Raw genomic sequence first — 26,271 nt, forward strand, 5'->3', positions numbered from 1 at the left:
TTAAAAAGATATACAGAATTACATTTTTTAAAGTGCAGCAGGGGATATAAACAAGTAGAGCAATTTTTATCACTACCTAATTATATATGTAAGTATATATAACTACATAAAAGTTTATAGTTTCTTTTACAGGTGTCATTTTTGTATATTGAAATGTGTGTGAATGATTAAGTTCAAACTAAAAATAAAATTTAATTTAAAAATAGCACAAAATAACTTATAATTTCTGAATAAATGTTTCAGGCTAAAAATATAAAGAAGTTCAACCTTCTGTATGGAGTTAATCTTTTTTAAACAGTACTTATATTTCTTGTTAATCAAGTCACTTAACTTCTTTGGACCTCAGCGGTCTTGTCTGTAAAAGGGAGCTGGGAGGAGGCATTTGGCCAAATAGTCTCCAAAGTCTCTTCTAGTTGTGACATTTGGTGATTCTGTGTCTTCTGACTCCTAGAATAATGACCCTAATAGTAACATTATTCTGGGTCAGGACAATTGTCTGTACATCTAAGTAATTACACCATTACAGGAGCACTAAGAGGTGATATGTAGGATAATATGGTTATTCTCCAACCAATTCAACCTTACCTTTAATAACTGAGTATAGTCCCTAATTAGCCTCAAATGTATCAAAACTTTTCAGGCTAGCCACTTGGTAACACGTTTTAGCTCATGAACTTCTTTTTATATAATCCCCAAAATAGCTGTTTCTTATACAAAACAGTAGGAGATAACTACAAGTTTTGGTTGATCTAAATAGCAGCTTGGGTAGTATTTGAAACATAAACTCAACCAGATGATAATAGCTGATATATCTATATTATATAGAATTATGCTTTAAAGCAAGCTAGGGACTCATAGTTGTAGAAGCAAAAAGGCATACATTTCAGGTCCTGAGGTCAGTTTATATAACAGCACAGAGATAAAAATGTCAATTCAATATACATAAACTCAATTCAATTCAGCAAATGTTTATTGAACACCTACTATGTGTCAGAAACCATGCTGGGTGCCAGGGTTACAAAGACAGAAATAAAACAATTCCTGCTGTAAAAAGAGATAGGCCAGTTTGACTGCAATGCAGTGTGTGTGAAGGGTAGCAATAAGATTCAATTCAGTTCAGTCAGTGAATTATTTTCCAGGAATTAAGGTGAATTGTTCTGACTCCTCAGAGATAGCTATTATTGTCTTTATGGGTGTTTATAAACTCATCATTAATTTTGATCATCTTCAGTTATTAAAGTCAGTTTTTTCCTCTTTTCCTTCTCATGAAGATTAGCATTTTCTACATCTTTCCACTTCTGGAATGTATTGCATAGTTTTATATTTTCCTAAATCTTACCAGAAGCTACTATTAAAACAAAGGGAAAGCTTTTCTTCATATCTTTATCAGATAAATGGACTTAAACATATCTGCCAAATTTTTGCCAGTCTTTTAAAAATCATTTTCCTGAAAGTTGATAGATACCAAACACATCTTCTCTCTATATCAGGATTCTTAATAGTCTGTTTAGATTTGTTAATTTTTAGCTCCATTTTCTCTAATAATATGGGTTTTTTCAATTTCTCATTTTCCAGAAAAAATTATGCTTTTGGTAATAGTTATCATTCACTTGTGTGAGCATGAAAGGGGAAATTCAATATTTTTTTTTGCGATTTCTACTTTTTCATAAATAAATTCACTGTGTCATCACACTTGCCTGCATGTGCACGCACATGTGTGCGTGCACAAACACACACACATACAACCTCAGTTGTTGCATTCCCTGATCTCATATTCCTTTTGCTTGTAAATAGTTCCATTTATCCTAGCCCATTGGGCTGTCTTCTACGTATTCCCCATGTTGATTTTGTTTATGTATGAATTTTTAAACTCTTGGTTTTGTTTTGCAATCTCTCATGATTGAGTCTAATGCTTAGTATTTTTCAGTGTCCCTCTTTTGCACCCCCGGACTCCTAGACTAGTGGCCCTATTAATAATGCTATTTTGGTAAAACATTGAAAAAAACTTTAGTAGAGTCCATATACTCAGTGTCAAAAATGGCTATTTTCTTCTTTATCCTTTAAGTATTCTCTAGGAATTCCAAATATGTACAATAACACTTCTAGAAAGCAATGCTTGGGTTAAAGTTCTTATATAAACAATCAATAGTTAATATTTATGAATAGATTCCCTACTATTTACCCTATTCTCATGGAGCTCACAGTCTAATGTGGATGACAATGTGTAAACAGTTACATACAAATAAGCTACATGTGTGATAAACTGGAGACAGGCAGCAGATAGAAGGTACTAGCTAATGCTACGGGGGCTCAAGAAAGGCTTCTTGTAGGAGGTGAGATTTTAGCTGGGACTTGAAGGAAGCCAGGGAAGCCAGGAGGTGGAGATGAGGGAGAGCATTCTGTTTGTAGGGGGCAACCAGGAAAAATGCTTGGAGCTGGGAGATGGAGTGTCTTTTTTTGTGGAGCAGCAAGGGCTGTCAGTGTTACTGGATTACAAAGTAGTGGAGGGGTGGGAGTAGGGCAGAAACAATTTAAAGTGTTATTAGACTGGAAAGGTGGGAGGAGGGGAATAAGAACTATACTGCCCCCAAGAAATGTTTCAGGGAAATGTGCGGTTTAAATTAGTTTTTTTATCTTACATGAAGCCATAGAGAAGCAGCATAGTATTGGCTTTGGAGACCTGATTTCAAATTCTCGTTTTCCCACTTACTACTGGTGTGATCTTTGTCAAGTCCCTTGTCTTGCCTGGGTCTCAATTTGCTCATCTGTAAAATGTGGAGGTTCCACCTGAAGGCCTTTGAGATCTCTTACATATAGCCCCAGAACAATGATCTTTTGATTTCCAGGGGGTAACTATTTTCATTGGTCTCTTGTAAACAGTCATAATGAGAGGTTTAGATCTTGTGTAATAATTATAAGCATTTACTCCTTGAGAAGGACTGAGAGAAAATGGTGATACAGAGCAGAGGTATAAAACATTGGTCAGAACCAGATTAAAATGTAATTGGGAAATGTTTAGCAGTATAAAAATGCAGTAAAATACAGGTAATACTATATTTTAAAAATAAGTCAATATGTGGCAGGGAGGGATTCTTATATATAGGATTAGTGGCCCCATTTCTATTTGAGTCTGATACCACTGTTGTAGAGGAAAAGGGATGGGGGAAGAATACTTAATTTAGATGAAAAAAATCTTGACAGAGAGGAAAGTATTCTTAATGTTATAGACAAGGATCTCTTAGTTCTCTTGCAGTAGATCTAATACTGAACAAGATTTTTTTTGGACTCTTCATATCTGTTATCTTTATCTTTCCTATTTCCTCCTCATTTTTACTCTCCACCCATAAAGAAGAATAATGATATCTTATAATTCTAAGGTTATTAATAATTTTGCATACTTAATTTTGTTTGATTTCTTCTATGATTAATTTTTAAAATATTTTCATCAAATGTTAATATTTTAAAGCAAGTTGAGACATTGGAGATCATTAGGCCAAACGTCTGATTTTATGGCTCAGGAAGCTGTGACTGAATCTGGCATGCCCAAGATCATATAGCTAGTTAGTAGCAAAGTAGGAGATAAAACACAGGTTTCTATTATGCTCCTCTGTCATCACTTCTCTCTGACACAGGGCCAATCTTTCTTCTGATGCAAATAGCAGTGAAATTCATACTTTCTCACTTTTGGGGATTCTTTTCAACAGCCTTCCATAAATCCTCCATTGAAGATCTAGCAAACATACTGGAGACCCTCTCTTGCTCTTTTAACATGCCATGGATATGAGTTCAGCACTTGGTTTGTCTGTGAGGAAAGGAATGGGAAATAAAACCAAAAGGGCAGATAGACACGAAGGCAGACCCTTTACTGTAGGTCCTTGAATTCCAGTATGAGTAGTTTGGAATTTACTTCTCAGGCAGTGTGGGAGCTATTGCAGTTTTCTTTTTGAACAGAGGAATGACATCAAATCTGTGCTTGAAGAGTATTAAACTGGCAATATTATATGGGATAAATAGTTGGAGGTTGCGTGAGTCATTTTTCGTCTCTGTATTCTCAGCATCTTGGACAATATCTTCTTACATACAGTAGGAGCTTACTAAATGCTTGTAAAACTGAATTACCCTGGAGGCAAAGAAATGTTAGGAAATTATTGCCTGTCTAGGTGACAAAAAATACAGGCTTGAACTAGTATAGTGGTAGTAGGAATGGAAAGGAAGGATGAAATTAAAGATATTAGTGATTATTGACTTACTGCAACTACCTTTCTGTAGCTAACAGACTAAATCAGAATTGTTTCAATGGCAACTATGGTCTTCTAATTATGTTTACTCTTTCTTGGGAAATGCCTTGAAGTAAATAATCTTTTGACAAACTTACATAATCACAAAAGTAGTGGATTGACAGTTCTCTGAGTGTTTTTTATTAATATCTTGTTTCTTCCCAAGCTGACTAATACTGTGAATAATTATATTTTGGAAATAACACAAAACTGAGATTCTCATAAGTTTGATAACAATTCCAGGACATTTAAAAAAAGTGTTGTATTTTCTAATCGTATGCTAAACCCTGGACTCACACAAACCAGGTTTAATGCTGAGGAAGACCTGACTGTTAAAAGAGAAGTGTTGTGCTTTCTTGGGACTTCAGGTTAATTGTACCCCTATCGCAAAGCAAAATTCTGAGGAATATCTCTGAAATAAATCTTAGGTATGTCTTATGTGTTGGGTCTTCCCAAAAGGAACTAACAGTGTCCTTCATAGAAAGATATTCAGGGTACAAAATTGATAACAGGTATGGGGACAAAGGCTTAAAACACAGAAGACTTATATGTTCACATTAAATACTTAAAACACTAAACGATAACTCATCATGTTTACTGTGCTCTCCCAGCAATAAAGGCAACTTTATAGAGCTGCTGAATGTATATTTCACATTTACCTCAATTCTTCACTGTCTAAGCAGCTTCCACGGCTCAGATCTGCCAGTCAGGCATGACTTTAGTCCTTTATGGTTCAAGATAATCCTGTTAGTGCTCATAGCCTGTTAATGGTCATATTCTCTTTTGAGAAGCAGTATAGTTACAAAATTACCTCCCATAGACATGCCAATATTTACTCGGGAAACCTTTAGGGTAACTTATCAAAGAAATATCCATCTCTCAGTATCTTTGATTAATCGTCACAGACCATGTGCCCAGGGTGAAAACACAGAGGCAGAAAAAGGATGCCAGAAATTCATGCTTTCCTAGGCAAGCACATATTCTTTTTGCTGTGTGTCTGTAGATGATATTACTGCTAGGGGCACAGAAGGGAGAAAAATTCCTCTTCTTTCCTTTTGCTGAAGGACCAAGGGAAAACTTCCATAATCCTAAAGGAACAAGCTCAAACTAGTGTTTGGTGGTAGTTTCTGCAACTTTTCTATATCTGTTTTAGTTTTTTCCCCTATAATTCTTATGGATGTGTGTGTGTGAGGGATTAAATTTTTTTCCGACTCAGTCACAAATCACTTTTGAGTCAGTACCTCTCTCGTGGGGACCACAGGACCAACCAACTAACTAGCTGCTGCTAGGTCACGAACTCCTTAACAAGGGGCCAGAGTTAATGCCCAGCTCCATGGGAGATACTCCAGGCTGATCTCAGGGGGTTCCCCTGACCACTCTGCTTCATTCTTAAACTTCATATTTATAAATTCATATTCTCTTTATCTTATGTAATTTAAATTGGTACCATAATCTTAGCCCACCCTAACTATTCAACCTTATTGCCTACTATTGTTGAATTTTCACTCCCTGATCTGATCTGGTCACCATTTTCTGCATGCCACATGTCCATTCCTTCCTGAGCTTCTGCCATTTCTTCTTTCCTCTTTCCCTACATGCATCTAAATCATATATTCCTTCCTCAGTGTCCAGCGCAAGTGTCTCTTCTTTAATTACTCCAGTTCATACTAATCTCTCCCTTCTCTGAATTTATATGAACCCTTTTCTTATATTTTTAGTATTAACTCTTTTATTATTGTTTTATATATTCTCTAATACATTTTATAGCTACTTGCACAGCTGGATTATAATACACAGGGCAGGAACCATTTTTTTTATACAACTTTTGTATCCCTCATAGCTGCTAACAAAGTGCTAAATGCCTCAATAGTAGGTGATTGATAAATAACTCACATTTCTGTGGTCCATTAACCTTTACAGGATACTTTTTTCACCGCAACTGTGTGAGGTAGTATTATTACCCTCATTTTAACAAATGTAGACTAAGGGCTTGAGGCTAAGTTTGAGTCTCATTTCTGCCAGTTATATTTCTGACCATTTCAGAAAGGCTGTGACTTGCTCAAGGTCATGTAGTTAGCAACAGAGATGGCACTAAAACCTAAGGCTTCTAGCCCTTCGTTTATATTCTTTCTTAATTTTTTTTATGGTAAGCCTTTTTGATGTTTGAAGTAGGCACAGTGCTTTTATTTTTTGTTTCCAATGTCATTACTATTTTAATTAATTTTTAGTATTTTAAAATAATTACATTGTGAAGATTTCTATGTTTTCAAGCCTGCAGTGTTTAAAAATATTCTATATTTTTATTGTTCTGTAAATGTTGCTGATATATCTCTGTTTGCAGGTCATGACTCTCTAGGGTGTCATGGTAACCTGGCTGAGAATCCTTAGGTTAAGTTGTACTTTTCTCTTTCCTTGGAGTATTTTGAATTACTTCTATGTGTTCTTTTACTCTGTATTTACTGTGTTTTGCTTCACATAGGTTAAGAAAAAATTTGAAGCCCCCCTAAACATTTTTTAGTGGCTTAAAATACTTAGTAGTCCTTAACTCATGCATGTAGTTTGAAAAACAATCATGTACTTATTATCAATAGCATAAAGAAATTTGCTAATAATGCTTTGAAAAATATTTTCTTTTATTTCCTCAGTTTTATAAATTCTTTTGGACCTCAAGCCTATGGGACCAGTGCTAATTTGCATTGTTTATTTAAGCTAGAGGGTGTGGATGGGTATTGAAGGAAGTACAGAACAACACTGAAGTTATCATGAATCTGGAACATTTTGTATAAAAGTATATATTTTTATTCATTCTAGGAATCAAATATTTTAAGTCCAGTGCAAGATGGAACCAAGAAACCTCAGATCGACAGTAATAAGAGCAACAATTACAAGATTGTAAAGGAGGTTTGTAGATGTGAAGTATTTTCCACATTGGTTTGTTACATTTTGGTAACAGTTTACAATTCTGATTTGTATTTTCTATTTTAATTTTCATTTGGTGTTTTCTTTTTCCCTAGATTTTAATCAGATTAAGTAAACTCTGTGTCCAGAATAAAAAGTGTCGGAATCAGCATCAACGTTTGCTTAAAAACATGGGGGCTCATTCAGTGGTGTTGGACCTTCTACAAATACCCTATGAAAAGGTTAGTTTTCAGTTGTTTATGGCAACATATATGAGCATGTATGTGTATCTTACTCCCAAAGTGATCGTGTAATGATTAAACTAAGGCATTAGGTTGAAAAAATTTCTAAAGGGAAATAAAAAAGGTGTGTTTATCATGCATGCCATTTTAATTCTGTAATGTAGAGGGATTGACATATGGTACAATGTTTATCTATTACAAAGCCAGCTCTAACGTTTCTCATCCCTGTAAAGCCTTTTACTTTAAGCCTTTCTTAGTTTCTACTATTGGATTGTTTGGAGACAAAAGCACTTAAAATAAAAATGGTGAAAAAGCTCGTGGAAATATCAGGTATCAGAGTAGAGCTGATGTTTTCTTCTAACAAGCTATTGTTCTATTGGAGAGATTTGAGGTCAGGTGCTGCCATCCTTGGGCTAGCTCCTGGGACTGATGTAAGGGGTTCAGTATTTATTTATAATGAGTATTTAAAATGCCTTTTGGAGCACTTTAAATGACCCCAGATTGAATAGTGGAAGAAGAGATGACAAGGGATTTCCTTGTTTAAAGTGAGGAGTTATGGACATTTTTTGTTGTTATTGCTTATTGATTATTGAGGTTAATTTGAGACAGAATAGTATATAGGTGCAAGGCTTGGTGTCAGGAAAACCTGGGTTAAAATCCCACCTCTGGAACTTAATAGCTTTGTCACCTTGGGTGAATCATTTAACCTCAGGTAACTTCCTAGGAATTAACCCATGAGTTTCCCTAAGTTAGTAGAAGGTGTTCCCATACAAGGAGTTCCCTGTATTAAGAGATCCTTAAGAATTCAGTATATTGATTTGTGAAATTAATCTCCCTTTAGTATTGGCAAGTGGCATTATAGAATCTGTGTTTTCTATATAATAGTCAAAAAACAGAATCATCAATTCTTGGAGGTAGTCTAGATCCACCTTTCATCCAATCAATGTAGGAATCCTTTCTAAGATATCTCTGACAAATGATCAACATTGTAAACAGTAGCATAAGTTCCTTACGCAATACTTTGTTCTGGCTGTCATACTGTTTCTTATGGCCCTCATATTTGAGAAAATTTTTTTTTCCACTTTCGTAGCTATTCAGATTTGGAATTTCTGTTCAGATTTCTAGTTGTGTTACCAAATTTATTCCAGTTAATATTATTATGGATAAACAGACACCTATCCAGGTCATAAGGCCTTCGAAGAGTGAGAATAAACAATGAAGAACTACTTGTGACTATGATGAATGAGTACTTTTTTTTCTTTATGGTAAAAATAGACCCTGTACTTATCTTACTCTGCATATGTAATTAGTTGCCGAATCTTGCCAGTTCTACTTTTGTGACATTTCCCACATTCTATCTTTTTCTATACTCACACAGCTTCCACCTCAGTTCAGGCCCTCAATCACCTCTCTCCTTGATTATTGCAACCACTTTCTAAGTGGTCTCCCTACCTGAAATCTCTCATTAATCCAGTCTTTCCTGGGATGGGCCCACTGCTTCCAAAGTAACTTTCCTTAAGTGTAAATCTGACCATTTGGATCACTTACTCAGTGACCTTTGCCTCCCGGGTAAAATATAACACCTTTTGTTTCACTTTTAAAGCACTATACTTGGCACCAAACCTATCTTTCAAGTCTCATTGGACATTATTCACCTTCTGCACTTTATGAGCCATCCAAATTTGCCTTTTCTTTCTTCTTCACACAGGAAGGAGTGTCCGTCTTCCATGGTTAGAATAAACAACTTCTTTGCATCTACTTCATAGAATTAGTCATTCAGCCAACAATCTTTTATTAAGTGCCTACTATATGCCAGGCACTGTGCTAAGTGGTAGGGGTACAAAGGCAATAAATAGCCTCTGCCCTCAAAAAGCTCACAGTCTAATGAGGGAAGCAAACATGCAAACAACTTTGTACAAATAAGATACATACAGGACAAGTTGGACATAATCAACAAAGAGAAGGCACTAGAATTAAGGTGGATTGGGAACATCTTCCTGTAGGTGGGATTTGAAGGAAGCCAAGGTAGTTAGGTCCCTGCTAGGTGGTACAATGGATTATAGCACCAGACCTGGAGCCAGGAAAATTCCTCTTTGTGAGTTCAAATCCAGTGTCTGACATTTACAGCTGTGTGACGCTGGGCAAGTCACTTAACCCTGCTTGCCTCAGTTTCCTTATCTGTAAAATGAGCTGGAGAAGGAAATGTTAAGTCACTCCAGTATTTTTGCCAAGAAAACCTCAGGTGGCACCACAAAGAGTCTGACACAACTGGAAGATGACTGAACAACAACAAAGGTAGTTAGGAGATGTAGATGAAGAGAGAGAGAATTCCAGGCATGAGGAGCAGCCAATGAAAATGCCCAGAATTGGGAGATTGTGTGTTTTGTTCTAGGAACAGCAAGGAGGCCAGTCACTGGATCATAAAGTTTATGTATATGGGAGTGGTATGGGAAGGGTGGGGGTAAAGCATAAGAAGAATGGAAAGTCAGGGAGCAGATTATGAAGGGCTTTGAATGCCACATAGATAATTTCATATTTTATCCTAGAGGTGGTAGGGAGCCACTAGAGTTTTATGATGTAGCTTAGGCATCATCTTTAGCATGAAGCTTTTCCTGATCTTCCAGGTGCTAGTGTTGCCCTCATCCTCTGAAACTACCTTGCATTTAACTCCTCTGCATGTGTTTGTACTTATTAACTTTATATTGATGAAGTTTGTGTTTTTGTAGGTACTTCTTATTTCCCCATTGGAATGCAAGCAGGGGTCATTTCTCTTCTTTGTGCTTGTGTCTGCAGCACCTAGTTGGGGCTTAATAAATACTTGTTGATTAACTGATCTGTTAATTACTGAATAGTTTATAGACATAATCAAATGCTACTTTCTATTTCCTTATTATTCCTTATATTATATATAAATATTATGTATTTCCTTATATTTCAACCTTTTAATCTACAGTCTGATGAAAAGATGAATGAAGTGATGAATTTAGCCCATACATTTCTACAGAATTTCTGTCGGGGAAATCCTCAGAATCAAGTTCTTCTCCACAAACATCTCAATTTGTTTTTAACTCCTGGTGTAAGTATTTAATCACATCTAGTAAAGGTATCAGCATATTTATAGGATATTGGGTATGGAATCAGAAAGGACCTTAACAGGTCCTTCCATTTTACACATAAAATAACTGAGGCCTGGAAAGATAAAATACTTTGCCCATGCTAACATAGTAGCAAATGGCAGAAGCGATATTTGAATGTAGGTAACCAGACTCAAAATTCCAAGCTTTTTCTATTGTACCATGCTATATTATATTCAAAATTATAATTCCTTCAGAATATAGAACTATATGTCTGAGACTGTTCTAGACTCAGATAACTAATGAGACCTAGAAAAAGGTTAGTCATTTGATCTTTGGCAGAAAAGTAATGTAATCTAACATATTTGGAATTATAATTTCAGATCATTTAGCATATGACACAAAATATTCACAATTTTAATTTAGTTCTCTCAGTTCAAGCCAAATTTGAATTAGCATAATATACTTCTTAAAATATCACTGAAGTCCCAAGTCTAAAAGTAAATTTACCCATTCAAGGAAAAAGTAGTAGAGGCATAGGTGGAAAAATATTACCTGCCTTTATTTTAAATCTACTAATTTTATCACCTCCAAATTTGGACTTTACTTTGTAGGTCCTCCATCAACCCTTAACGATAAATGTGAGCTCCATTCAGTTTGTTTAAAGAAATAATATAAAAAAAAATAGTGTGAATTTTACCTGGCCAAATGCAACTTCATTCACATGTACAGAGTTTGTTGCCTCTATAAAAAGGTTATGCCATAATAAAGAACTTGCCCCAAATTGCTATAAGTAAAATTGATATAGAAGGCTTACAAGTATTATCAGATTTGCGTAATCTGTGAGTATGTCCACTGGCCATTAGGGAAGCAGAAACTAAATTTGTAATATAGGAAGCTAAATGAATCTCAATAATAGTGTAGTCAGCTTGCCAAGTTTTATGGTGTTAAACCAGCTGCTTCTGTCAGGCAATGTTATTTCCTCCAAATTACTTTATGTATTCAAGTCTTTTATGGCTAGCAATCTTGTTGAATTGTACAGACCTACATGGAAAATTAGTGTGATTTTCTATAAAGAACAAGCAAGCCATAAAACAGAGAGATGGGCTCACCAAAGGTGTTTACCACTGTTAAGAAGGAGGGGCTCCACATAGATGGTGAGGTACCCCAGATGCTCTTGTTTGTCGAAGACATTTTGTTGATTGTTTCAAGGCTTAGAACACTGTAGTCTACCTAAATGAAATTCATAATCAGTCAAAATAGCTTGACCGAACTACCCATATGGGGAAAAACCAAATGGATGATGAATTCCTGTTGTTCAGACTATGATGTCTAATTGAATACATAACCTCTAGAATTAGTCTGGTAATGTGTGTGTGTATATGTACACATATACATTCACATATATATATATATATATATATATACACACACACATACATATGTATGTGTGTGTGTGAGAGAGAGATACTGTAGACAGATAATGAATGGAGAATTTAATAAGAATAATAGAGTAGCTTAATTGCATTTGAGAACTTGAACAGTATGTTTAAAGAAGTCAAGTTTCTCCCCAAAACAAACACTCATCTTTTGAACTCCAATATTGTTCCTCTGCAAGAGGGGATCATGGGATGCCACAATCTCAAAAAAAAATCATGATTATGGGTCATTCAAAGGACAATGGAAATAGGCATGGTGGACATAATGAAGAATATATAGACCATTAAATTGATATATAACCTGAGAAATAAGTCATAGAGTTGAGAGTAAGAGATACTAACAGAATAAGAGATAGCCTACGTGCTTCACAAGACCCATATAACTTTAGGTGGATACCTGGTGGAAAGATGTATAAGAGGCACATGGGCTGTGAACTGGACTGTTTGAGAGAGTACTCATATTGATGAGGCCACAGGTCCATTCAATTAAGTAACAAAAATGGTCACGTAAACAGGGAAAGGAGTAAGATTAGAAGTGAGTATTGAGAAGCAGTGTAGTAGAAGGACCCCAGTCTTAAATTAAACAGTTTTGAGTTCCAGTTCTGTCACTTTAAAAGGTTCCGTGGACTTGGATTTCAGCCCATTGAGTAAGCTTGTATATAAAATGGGAATGATCATGAGGATCTGATGAGATGATGTAAGTCTAGCACCATATAAATGCATGTTATGTTTCTTCATCATGTCAGAATTACAAGTTTTTTTTCCTTGCCTTTTAGCTTCTTGAAGCAGAAACGATGCGACACATCTTCATGAACAACTACCATCTGTGCAATGAGATTAGTGAGAGAGTCGTACAGCACTTTGTACATTGTATTGAGACACATGGTCGCCATGTAGAATACCTGAGGTTTTTGCAAACGATTGTAAAAGCAGATGGCAAATATGTAAAAAAATGCCAAGATATGGTAATGACAGAGGTATGTTCACCATTTATATTTAATCAGCCTCATACAATCTTTAGTGTTAATGTTAATTCTGTTAACATAGGAAAACACTGAGTCATTGATTTATAGAATAGGATTATCTCAAAATGGCAAACACTTCATGGTATGTATTTGTCATTAATCTAATGTAGGATAATATGTTTTGGATTGATTCCCTGCTTTCTATGAAAGTGATTATTCTTTGTTCATTTAAAATTTTTGTATTGTAAAACATAGTAAAACTTTAGGAGGCCACATGAGACCAGTGGCAGTCCAAACAGATTTCTTTAGTAGTTTTTTCACTAATGGCAATAGAAAAACTATGATATGTTGAACTTGGCTCTTCTCTAATGTCTCAAGTATAATAATTCTGCCCTTGGAAAAATAATTTTTGTTTTTTCCTATTTGCAAAAACATATAATTTAAAAAAATATGAATCAGGCAAATGCAATGCCATCAGTGATTTAATAGTTATAAGCTGAATTATTTCCTTTATGCTCTTCAAAAATTCTTGTTGAGATCCAGTGTTAAACTGTGGTAAATGATATTTATTCACTAAATTTTATCCTTTTCATCATTACTCAAATTTTTTTGACCTGTACTGGACACTGAGCCACATTGACCTAGTATCCAAGCAACATCTCTGGGCTGAGAAGTGAGATACTTTAGTCAATAGTCAACTTTTTAAAAAAAATAATATTTTTCCCAAGTTACATGTATTGACAATTTTTAACATTCATTTAAAAAACTTTTGAGTTTCAAATTTCCTCTCTCCCTCCCTCCCCTCTTCCATCCCTGAGGCAGTAAGCAATTTGATATAGGTTACACATGTTCAGTCATGCAAAACATATTATCATATTGGTCATGTTGTGAAAGAAGACATAGATCCAAAGGGGGAAAACACAAAAGAAATACAGAAAGTGAAAAACAGTGTGCTTTGATCCATATTCAGATGCCATCAGTTCTTTCTATAGAGGTGGATATCATATTTCTTCATGTGTCCTTTGGGATTGTCTGGGATCATTGTATTGCTGAGAATAGCTAAGTCATTCACAGTTGATCATCATACAGTATTGCTGTTATTTTGCACATTGTTCTCCTGGTTCTGCTCCCTTCATTTTGCATCAATTCATACAAGTCTTTCTAGGTTTTTCTGGAATCATCCTGCTCATCATTTCTTATAGCACAATAATATTCTATTATAATCATATACCACATCTTGTTCAGGTATTCCTCAATTGATGGGCATCCCCTCAATTTCCAATTCTTTGCCACTACATAAAGAGCTGCTAATAAATATTTTTGTACAAATAGGTCTTTTCTTCTTTTTTTTAAAATCTCTTTGGGATACAGACCTGGTAGTGGTATTGCTGAATCAAAGGGTGTGCAAGATTTGATAGCCTTTTGGGCATAGTTCCAAATTGCTCTCCAGGATGGTTGGATCAGTTCACAGTTCTACCAGTAGTGTATTGATGTCCCAATTTTCCCACATCCTTTCCAAAGTTTATCATTTTTCTTTTCTGTCATATTAGCCAATCTGATAGGTGTGAGGTGGTACCTCAGAGTTGTTTTAATTTGCATTTCTCTTTTCAATAGTGATTTAGTGCATTTTTTCACACGACTATAGATAGCTTTGATTTCTTCGTCTGAAAACTGCCTGTTCATATCTTCTGACCATTTATCAAGTGGGGAATAACTTGTATTCTTGTAAATTTAACTCAGTACTCTATATATTTTAGAAATGAGGCCTTTATCAGAGATGCGCTATAAAAATTGTTTACCAACTTTCTGCTTTCCTTCTAAGAATCTTGCTTGCATTGGTTTTGTTTGTGCAAAAACTTTTAAATTTAATATAATGAAAATTGTCCATTTGCAACTAGCAATGTTCTCTATGTCTTATTTGGTCATAAATTCTTCCGTTTTCCATAGATTTGAAAAGTGAAGTGTTCCTTGCCCTCCTAATTTGCTTATGATATCACCCCTTATGTTTAAATCACATACCTGTTTTGACCTTATTGTGGTATATGGTGTAAAATGTTGGTCTACCTTGTTTCTGCCATACTGTTTTCCAGTTTTCCCAGAAGTTTTTGTCAAATAGTGAGTTTTTGTCCCAAAAGCTGGGGTTTTGGGGTTTAATCAAACACTAGGTTACTGTGTTCATTTACTGCTGAGTCTTGTGTACCTAATCTATTCTATTGATCCACCACTCTATTTCTTAGCCAGTATCAGATAGTTTTGGTGATTACTGCTTTAGAATACAGTTTGAGATCTGATATAGCTAGGCTACCTTCCTTCACATTTTTTTTTCATTAATTCTCTTGATATTCTTGACCTTTTCTTCCAGGTGAATTTTATTATTCTTCTAGCTCTAAAAATAATTTTTTTGGTAGTTTGGTTTGGCACTGAATAAGTAAATTAAATTAGGTAGAATTGTCCTTTTTATCATTTTGGGTTGGCTACCCTTGAGCAATTCATATTTTTCCAGTTGTTTAGATCTGTCTTTATTTTTTTGAAAAGTGTTTTGTAATTGTGTTCTTATAGCTCCTGGGTTTGTCTTGGTAGGTAGACTTTTCAAACATTTTTATTGTCTTCAGTTATTTTAAATGGAGTTTCTCTTTCTTTTTTAAATTTAATTTATTTAATATATTTAGTTTTCAGCATTGATTTTCACAAGAGTTTGAATTACAAATTTTTTCCCCATTTCTACCCTCCAGCCCACTCCAAGATGGCATATATTCTGGTTGCCCTGTTTCCCAGTCAGCCCTCCCTTCTGTCACCCCACACCCCTCCCATCCCCTTTTCCCCTCCTTTCTTGTAGGGCAAGATAAATTTCTGTGCCCCGTTGCCTGTGTATCTTATTTCCTAGTTGCATGCAAAAACTTTTTTTTTGTTTATTTTTGAACATCTGTTTTTAAAATTTTGACTTCCAAATTCTCTCCCCTCTTCCCTTCCCACCCACCCTCCCTAAGAAGGCAAGCAATTCAGCATAGGCCACATGTGTATCATTATGTAAAACCCTTCCACAATACTCATGTTGTGAAAGACTCACTATATTTTGCTCCTTCCTAACCTATCACCCTTTATTGAATTTTCTCCCTTGACCCTGTCCCTTTTTGAAAGGTTTTGTTTTTGATTACCTCCACCCCCATCTGCCCTCCCTTCTATCATCCCCCCTTTTTTATCTTCTTCCTTTTTCTTTCCTGTGGGGTAAGATACCCAATTGAGTGTGTATGGTATTCCTTCCTCAGGTCAAATCCGATGAGAGCAAGATTCACTCATTCCCCCTCACCTGCCCCCTCTTCCCTTCCTACAGAACTGCTTTTTCTTGCCACTTTTATGTGAGATAATTTACCCCATTCTATCTCTCGCTTTCTCCCTCTCTCAGTATATTCCTCTCTCATCCCTTAATTTGATTTAATTTTTTTAGATTTCATCCCTTCATATTCAACTCACCCTGTGCCCTCTGTCTATATATATATCTATAAACATACATATATATACACAAACACACACACACACACATATATATATATATATACACATACATACACACACACACACACACACACACACACACACATATATGCATATTCCCTTCAGCTACCCTAATACTGAGGTCTCATGAATCATACACATCATCTTTCCAAGTAGGAATGTAAACAAAACAGTTCAACTTTAGTAAGTCCCTTGGAATTTCTCTTTCTTGTTTACTTTTTCGTGCTTCTCTTGATTCTTGTGTTTGAAAGTCAAATTTTCTATTTAGCTCTGGTCTTTTCACTGAGAAAGCTTGAAAGTCCTCTATTTTATTGAAAATCCATATTTTGCCTTGGAGCATGATACTCAGTTTTGCTGGGTAGGTGATTCTTGCTTTTAATCCTAGCTCCATTGACATCCGGAATATCGTATTCCAAGCCCTTCGATCCCTTAAGGTAGAAGCTGCTAGATCTTGTGTTATCCTGATTGTGTTTCCACAATACTCAAACTGTTTCTTTCTGGCTGCTTGCAGTATTTCCTTCTTGATTTGGGAGCTCTGGAATTTGGCAACAATATTCCTAGGATTTTTCTTTTTGGGATCTTTTTGAGGAGGCAATCGGTGGAGTCTTTCAATTTCTATTTTACCCTCTGGCTCTAGAATATCGGGGCAGTTCTCCTTGATAATTTCTTGAAAGATGATATCTAGGCCCTCTTTTTGATCATGGTTTTCAGGTAATGCAATAATTTTTAAGTTATCTCTTCTGGATCTATTTTCCATGTCAGTGGTTTTTTCGATGAGATATTTCACATTGTCTTCCACTTTTCCATTCCTTTGGTTCTGTTTTATAATATCTTGATTTCTCATCAAGTCACTAGCTTCCACTTGCTCCAATCCAATTTTTAAGTTAGTATTTTCTTCGGTGGTCTTTTGGGCCTCCTTTTCCATTTGGCTAATTCTGCCTTTCAAGGCATTCTTCTCCTCATTGGCTTTTTGGAGCTCTTTTGCCATTTGAGTTAGTCTATTTTTTAAGGTGTTGTTTTCTTCAGTGGTTTTTTCAGTATTTTTTTTGTTCTCCTTTAGCAAGTCATTGACTTTCTCATGGTTTTCTCACATCATTCTCATTTCTCTTCCTAATTTTTCCTCTACTTCTCTTACTTGCTTTTCCAAATCCTTTTTGAGCTCTTCCGTGGCCTGAGACCAATTCATATTTTTCTTGGAGGCTTTGGATGTAGGCTCTTTGACTTTGTTGACTTCTTCTGGCTGTATATTTTGGTCTTCTTTGTTTCCAAAGAAAGATTCCAAAGTCTTAGACTGAATCTGAGTCCGTTTTTGCTGCCTGGCCATGTTCCCAGCACACTTACTTGACCCTTGAGTTTTTTGTCAGAGTATGACTGCTTGTAGAGTAAAGAGTACTTTGTCCCAAGCTTGAGGGGATGCGCTGTTGTTTTCAGAGCTATTTCTATACAGCCAGCTCTGCCACACCAGCACTCCTCGTTCCTCAAGAACTGCCAACCAGGACCTGACTCAGATCTTAAGCAGGCTCTGCAGTCCTGCTCTGATCTGCCACTTAATTCCTCCCACCAGGTGGGCCTGGGGCAGGAAGCAACTGCAGCTGTAGTTCTGTAGCTGCCCCACCTCTGCTGCTTCTGAGGTGGTGGCCGAACTGAGAACCCCTTCCACTCTGTCCCCTGCAGCTTTTCCCACTAATCCTCTCTGTTGTCTTTGGTGTTTTTGGGTTGAGAAGTCTGGCAACTACCACAGCTCACTGCTTCAGGGTGCTAGGGCCTGTTCTGCCCGGCTCCTGGTCTGGTTGGTCCTGCCACCACCCACTCTAGGCTCTGCTGGGCTCCACTCCCCTCCGCTCCCAGCTCCGTGCGTGATAGACCTCACCCAGCTGCTATCCAGGTTGTCCTGAGCTGGAGCCTGGCCTCCCTCTGCTATTTGTGGGTTCTGCAGTTCTAGAATTTGTTCAGATGGAGTTTCTCTTTCTATCTCTTGCTGCTGGGCTTTGTTGGTAATATATAGAAATGCTGATGACTTATGTTGGTTTATTTGATATCCTGCAACTTTGTTAAAGTTATTAATTATTTAAACTAGTTTTTTGGTTGATTCTCCAAGTATGCCATTATATCAACTGCAAAGAGTGATAGTTTTATTTCCTCATTGCCTATTCTAATTCTTTCTTTTTTTTTCTTCTCTTATTGCTGTATCTAATATTTCTAGTACAATACTGAATAATTGTGGTAATAATGGTAATTCTTGCTTTACCCCTCATCTTATTGGGAAGAATTCTTGCTTATATCCATTAGAGATAATACTTACTGATGGTTCTAGATAGATACTACTTAGCATTTTAAGGAAAGCTCTGTTTATTCCTATGTTATCTAGTGTTTTTTTTTAAATAGGAATTAGTGTTGTATTTCGTTTTTCAAAAGCTTTTTCTGCATCTATTGAGATAATCATATGCTTTCTGTTGGTTTTGTTATTTATATGGTCAATTATGCTGATAGTTTTCCTATTACTGAACCAGCCCTACATTCCTGGTATAAATCCCACTTGGTCATAGTGTATGATCTTGTGATGTATTGCTGTAATCTCCTTGTTAATATTTTCTTTAAAATTTTTTCATCAATATTCATCAGGTAAATTGGTCTATAGTTTTCTTTCTCTGTTTTGGCTCTTCCTTGTTTAGGTATTAGCGCCATATTTGTGTCATAAAAAGAATTTGATGGAACTCACTTCTTTGCCTATTAATGGTTTATATAGTGTTGGAATTAATTGTTATTTAAACATTTGGTAGAATTCCCTTGTGAATCCTTCTGGTCCTGGAGATTTTTTCTTAGGGAGTTCATTGATGACTTGCTCAATTTCTTTTTCTAAGGTGGGGTTATTTAAATATTCTATTTCCTCTTCTGTTCATCTGGGCAATTCATGTTTTTTAAATATTTATCCATTTTAGTTAGATTGTCAGACTTATTGGCATCCACTTGGGCAAAATAGCTTCTTTATTGCTTTAATTTCTTCTTCATTGGTGGTGGTGAATTCACCCTTTTCTTTTTTGATCCTCTTCATTTGGTTTTCTTCTTTTTAAAAAAAATCAAATTAACTAATGTTTTTTAATTGTTTTTTTTCTCATAAAATCAGCTCCTAGTTTTATTTATTAGTTCAATGGTTTTCTTACTTTCAACTTGATTAATCTCTCCTTTGATTCTCAGGGTTTCCAATTTGGTGTTTAATTGGGGATTTTTAATTTGTTCTTTTTCTAAGTTTTTTAAAATTGCATGCCCAATTCATTGATCTGTTATTTCTTTATTTTATTGATGTAAGCATTTAGAGATATAAAATTTCCCTTAAATACTGCTTTGGTTGCATCCCATAAATTTTGGTATATTGTCTCATTGTTGTCATTTTCTCTGATGAAATTATTGATTATTTATATGATTTTTTTTTGACCCACTCATTCTTTAGGATTTAATTTTTTAGTTTCCAATTAATTTTATCCTATTTTTTACAGGCCTTTATTAAATATAATTTTTATCACATCATGATCTGAAAAGGATGCCTCAGATATTTCATGGCAGTATTATCTTTGTCAAGTTATTTAATTTCCCTGTAACTCATTTTCCTCATACAAAATGAAGGTGGTAGACTCAGTGGCCTCTAAGATACATTCCAGTTCTAAATTCATGATCCTGTTATTCATTGTTCTAGAATTTTATAAGAAATTTAAGTCTAGTTTAGTCACTTGTACTTGAAAAAAAATTGGGGAGAGATGCAACTGAAAACAATTCTTTGGTTTTGCCTTATGCCCTGTGAATGGGCAGAAATGACAAAAAATGACAACAATCAAAGTTGGAGTGGGAATTAGAACATAGACAGATGAAAACATTTTTGGTGGAGCTGTGAAATGCTCCAAACATTTTGGAAAGCAATTTGGAATTATGCAAATAAAAGGCCTAATATATCCATACCTTTTGAAGCAGAGATTCCATTACTAAACTTATACGACAAAGGAATTTGTATTTATAATGATATTTGCAATAATATTTATAGTAGCACTTTTTGTAATAGTCAAGAGTTACAAATAAAATAAATGTCCGTCGATTGGGGAATGGCTAAACAATTTGTGGTTCATGAAAGGAATAGAACATTACTGTGTTGTAAGAAATAATGTTTTTAATGAATACAGAGAAGTATGAAATGATCTATAGGAACTGACGCAAATTGAAGTAAGCAGAGCCAAAAAAGCAGTATACACAGTAAGTGAAACAATTTAGATGGAGAGTGATGACAGACTGACAAATTAAAAGTAAATGTAACAAAAATATAAATATCAAGCAGCAGTCAGTGAAAAGCTGAGACTATACCCTTAACCTACTACTACGTGGCAGTGGGAGGTCCACAGGAATTATACATTACACATGTTTTCACACTTTCCCAATGTATCAATCAGTTGTGCCAACTTCTCTCTAGTCTCTAATCTGTGTACCAATTTGATGGAATTTGCATCGTTATTTTGTATGTGAATGTACTTTTATATAACATTTGTCTTTATCTTTTTTTACTTAGTTCATTAGAATTTATGTAATGTTGCCTATGTTTGCTATAAAGAATCTTGCATACCTTAAAAAATTAAAAAAATCTTAATTATTTCAGCTAATAAATGGAGGTGAAGATGTGCTGATATTTTACAACGATAGAGCATCGTTTCCCATCCTTCTACAAATGATGTGTTCTGAGAGAGACCGAGGAGATGATAGTGGACCTTTAGCTTACCATGTAACACTTGTGGAATTATTGGCAGCATGTACTGAAGGAAAGAATGTATATACTGAAATCAAATGCAATTCTCTTCTGCCCCTGGATGATATAGTGAGAGTAGTAGCCCATGATGACTGCATTCCTGAGGTAAGCCTTAGAAAGCTGAAGAGTTATTATGCATTGAAATACTTTTAGAACTATGGTAGTATTTGTACAAGAATATAGTCACTCATGATATTGGGGTTCTTACTATATTGTGCTTGTTCTTCAGTGGCATAATTAAAGAAATCATTGAGGTCTTTCAAAAGCAGTTTGCTTTCCAGTAATCTAGTTGGTGACAATAGATTTGTGTAATAGTGATTATACTTTATGTACATTTTTTACATTATGCTAGTAATTTCAATTTCTTTTGTACATTATGCTATTCAATCAATTTCTTGAATTCCAAGGATTATTTAGTACAACATGGGCAGACATTCTGCACTTATTAAACCTTTAATTTTTTTTGCAAAATTAAAACACTGCCTTGAGAAACACAAAAATAGATACTCTTATGTGAATTTAAATTTTTTTTTGCATCATATAAAGTAGCTTTTACTTATGTAGTGGTACCTGAGTTTAGAAATAATAGAGATTTACAAACTATATAAATAGGTACAAAATTTATCTAAAAGCAGAGTGAGTTTATGCTATTCTTCTGAGTACTTGTATCTTTGTTCAGATTATAAGGGTTATATAATTTCGTCATTAAGGGACGTATGTTAGAAAGGCTATGATTTAAATCAGTGAGAGTATTCCCTTTACCAATAGAGATCTTTACCCTTCCATTCATCAGTGTAGAGTTTTGAGTTGCTGTGGACAAAAAAAAATTCATCAACTCATCGCCAACTTTGTGGTAACTAGAAAGGATGTATGGATTTTTGGTTTATGGTTTTTTTTTTCTGAAATTAGCTTTTAAATTTTGGCTATTTTTTCTTTTTTGATATAAAACTGATTAGAATATTTTCTGTATTTTAAGGCTCAGCTCAATTCCTATCTCTTCCATAAAATTCTAGGCCTAATTAATATTCTCTGAAATATGACAAATATAATCTATAGTACATGATTTAGTATATCATTCTAGACTGTTGCATATTCTCTTCTAATTTTATAATAGCCATCTTCCCAACAAGATAATAATTACTTTATGAAATAGTACCATGTGATTTGTCAGTTTTATATTTCCTCAGAGTGCCAAGCACAGTGTTGGCCCCATTATAACCACACAGTATTTTTTTTTCCATTGTTTTTTCATGGGATTAAAAAAAAAGTAAAATGAATGAAAGTTAGGAATAGCTGAGAAAGTTAATGAGAACTTCAAGAAGGTCCTCTTTGCTACCCACCTCTCCTAGTGTCAAGATTAAACCAGTAATAGGAACCAGAGATGAGAAAGTTATCACTGTGGGAAAAGAGAAGAAGAAAAACATTTCCCTTTTAACCTATAGGTAACTTCCTAAGTATTTTATAAGTATTTTATGGTAATCATTCCTTGCATTTAAACATTGTCTTCCTAGTTATATTATAAGTTCCTTGAACTTTCATCTCTGACATTTTTATATTGTTCATTGCTTGGAGTACAATTCCAAGTACACAGCAGTTGCTCAATAAATACTTACTGATTAACAGCATATCATAGCAGTATCACACAGCAAGGTAGAGTCAGTAAAACCTGAGTTCAAATCTTGCCCCAGACACTTAGTAACTGTATGAACTTGGTAAGTCACAATTTCCTTCAGCTTCTATATTTTTTTAATCCATAAAAATGGAGGCAATAGTACCTACCTCTTAGAATTGTAAGTATCAAATGAGATAACATGGAAAGTGCTTTGTAAACCTTAAAGTGCTATATAGATGTTCACTATTATTACTATTACCACATAAAGCATACTTTGTTTTATGGTACTGATATATCCCTAAAAATATGGAATAATTAGTTGTTAAACAACTATTTGTATCTTCTCTTAGAGTTTTATTGTCAATACCCTAACAATTTTGATCTGACTTTGATGATAGAGCAGGGACATGTTGACTTTATTATGTGTTCACCAAAGCTGCCTAACTGCTGGATCAGTGCCATTAATCTGAAGATTTCCAAAGTGTATATTGAAATAATTTTCTTTTTGAAATATTGCTGAACACAGAGTAATCCTGTGATCAATTGGTAAAGTAAGGAGAACAAGGAGAACACCCCCCCCACCCCAATAATTACTAAAATCACCTGCTTTACTTGCCAAATAGAGAGATATAGCAGATAAGGACACACTAATTTAGAATAAAGTCATGTCATTTTTATAATACTAGAATAAACTCGTGTCATTTTCAGAGAAGGATTAATGGAGGATTATAAGCAATCAATTATAATACATAATAAAGATCTGTGAATAAAAACTGTAGAAAAGTATGTCATCAAAGAAATGCATAATAAAGAAGGTGGGCTAGTCCGGTGGCAAGAGTGAGGGATAAATTGTGGATAGCCTAAGGGCTCCATTGTTACTCTCCTGATTTCTGGAGGGAGAGCCAGAAAACCATCCAGCACATTGAGTGGATCTCTTATGTGAAGACATGGAAAAGATTTACAGAGGATTGGGCATGTGTAGCTGGGTTGTGATTTCGACTTTTAAAAGGAATGGCTATATCTATGAGACTAAAAATTGATTTAGGTATTGTAATACATTACTGATATGGTGAATATGTGGTAAGCAAATGACCATTTTATGTAGTATCTACAACATAAAGTTTAATTTCCCCAATTTTGGTAATTCAAAAAGTGACTATCCTGCTTACCTCCAAGTAGCCTTGTGTAGGAATGAACTTGAAAGTATCTATTTGTTAGATTCCTGGAAAAAATATAGTTGCTGTCTCTGTTAGTCATGCAGTAGGTTACCTGGTGAGCCAGAATAGCCTGATGTAGAAGATGGTCATGAAGCTTAAAAAGTATATGTGGAAAAAAAAGTATATTAATTTCAGTAGCCCTATCCTCTCCAGAGAAGAAGCTTTGTTTCTAAACTCTTTTGCTTAGGTACCTTGAATATTACAACATTGTCACTATAAATTTGGGCCTGAGGGCATGAACACTGTCTCATATTCCCCATGGACTTGAGAAATGTTGAAAGCACATTGAGACTTATGCCTCTGATGCCTTTTTGACAGCTAGCTTCATTTTATTTGTCACAGCATTTGTTACCTTTTCAAATAATAAAAACAACCCCATATCCTCAAAATGTGTTTCTCCTGAAAAAGTTATTGAAATATATTTGAATGGTAATTAAAGAACATTTAATTGGCCCTTTGTTAAATTGTTTTGTTAACTGTGAGTAGGAAAAGGATAACTATATGATACTTCTGCAGGTTAAGATCGCATATGTGAATTTTGTTAATCACTGTTATGTGGATACTGAAGTGGAAATGAAAGAAATCTATACTAGTAACCACATTTGGAAATTATTTGAGAACTTCCTTGTTGATATGGCAAGGGTAAGTATTCTGACAGACTTTTGAAATCTAATTAAGATAATTGAAGTAGCAATAGAATTTGCTCTAACTTTAAAAAGCATTAATATTTAATTACGCTTCACCAAGAACAAGTGGAAGTATTTAATGATGGCTGTGATTATTTTTTGTCCTTTCATAATTTAAAAATGTTTCTATAAAACATTAAGCTTTTGAATTAAAAATGACAAGTGTAATCAATTCTATTTGTAAGAATTAAAAAACTACAGCAAATTTTCTGGTTAATTATCTACATTTCCCATTTCTCATGTGGCTGTTTGATATTTTTATACATAGCAGTTGATCTGGTAATTTTAAATAGGTTGGAGGAAAGGACCAGTGGAAAGAACCTTTTTCTAGTTTAGATTACTAATTTTTATTCAATTTATACGTAGGGATATGGACTGGACCTGTGATTTCATTGTTAAGGAGAAATTAATGGATGTGAAAATTTGTAACAGTATATATTGGCACTTTCTCCTTCCCTTGTCTCTCTTTTACCCTCTTCTGTTTCTCCATATGTCTTTTTATAATTCCATACTTAAGACTAGGTCTGATCAACACAAAATATAACAGAAAGATTATTCCCTAGCACTTTTGGGTTATAAGTCCCCCAAACTATCTTGACTTGGTTTTAAATATTTTCCTTACTCTTTCTTCTGCATGCTACTCTTTTGTGTATCAAGTTCTAACTCAATTAGGTCACTATACCAGCCTTCCTCTCCTGACTGTGTGAAGGTTTGAACAGAAAGAATATGGAATTGGGTTAATTATCTAAAGCTTATTACTTTTACGTTTATTCCATGAAGCTCTTCTTAGAACTTTGGCTAGAACCAGCCATCAGATAACCATCTTTTTATCACAAATATCTTAAAAACACCTAGAATTTATATAGCATTTTAAGGTCTGCAAAGTGATTTTCAACCGTTATCTTATTCTCATAACCACTTTGTGAGGTGGGTACGATATTATCACCATTTTGCAGGTGAGGAAACTGAGGCAGGCAGAGGTTATGTGACTTTTCTAGGGTCATACAACTAGTAAGTTTCTGAGGCTAGTTTGAATTAAGGACAGGTTCAGTGTTTTATCTACTGTATGACCTGGTTGCCTATCTTACTATTATAGTCCAAAGGCAAAGTTAAAGATTTTCCAAATGAAATTCTTTAAATTGTTACATTGTAAAATGGACATAATCTTTGCTTTGAATAGATAGGAAGGTTTTTGAAGTGAGGCACATTACTATTCCACTTTTTTTGTTTCATGAGGCCCAAAGTCATCCCGTTACCTTTGTACAGTTGCTTATGTTAGATTTATATCCGTGCATAAACCATTCCTTTCCTAGTTGATATAATCAAAAATGATCTCTGACAACTATGAAGCAGATTCGAAGTCGGAAAAATTCTCCAGTTCCTTAATGATTTTTCATGATAATATGACTTACTGTGTCATGTCATTAATGACATTTTATCCTTTCCATTAAGGAATGGTATCAGTGATGCATATTGTGTTTATTTTCACAGTTCCTTTGACAAGTCAGCTTTTTGTGACTTTTACTTTCATTATATTTGTATTATGAAGGCAGAATTTATGATTT

The 26,271-nt window shown here is 34.8% G+C and overlaps 1 protein-coding gene across 1 annotated transcript in view; it reads left to right on the forward strand.

Moving 5' to 3' along the window:
* Positions 1-26,271, forward strand: part of ITPR2 (inositol 1,4,5-trisphosphate receptor type 2) — a 545,841-nt gene that overhangs the window by 260,760 nt on the left and 258,810 nt on the right. The window contains exons 27-32 of the mRNA XM_036758879.1: positions 7,089-7,178; positions 7,292-7,417; positions 10,371-10,493; positions 12,707-12,907; positions 21,045-21,296; positions 24,537-24,662. Coding sequence (XP_036614774.1) covers positions 7,089-7,178; positions 7,292-7,417; positions 10,371-10,493; positions 12,707-12,907; positions 21,045-21,296; positions 24,537-24,662 — 918 coding nt within the window. The remainder of the gene's footprint in view (positions 1-7,088; positions 7,179-7,291; positions 7,418-10,370; positions 10,494-12,706; positions 12,908-21,044; positions 21,297-24,536; positions 24,663-26,271) is intronic.

Source organism: Trichosurus vulpecula, chromosome 5 (assembly GCF_011100635.1).
Source record: "Trichosurus vulpecula isolate mTriVul1 chromosome 5, mTriVul1.pri, whole genome shotgun sequence".
NCBI classification, from domain to species: Eukaryota; Metazoa; Chordata; class Mammalia; order Diprotodontia; family Phalangeridae; genus Trichosurus; species Trichosurus vulpecula.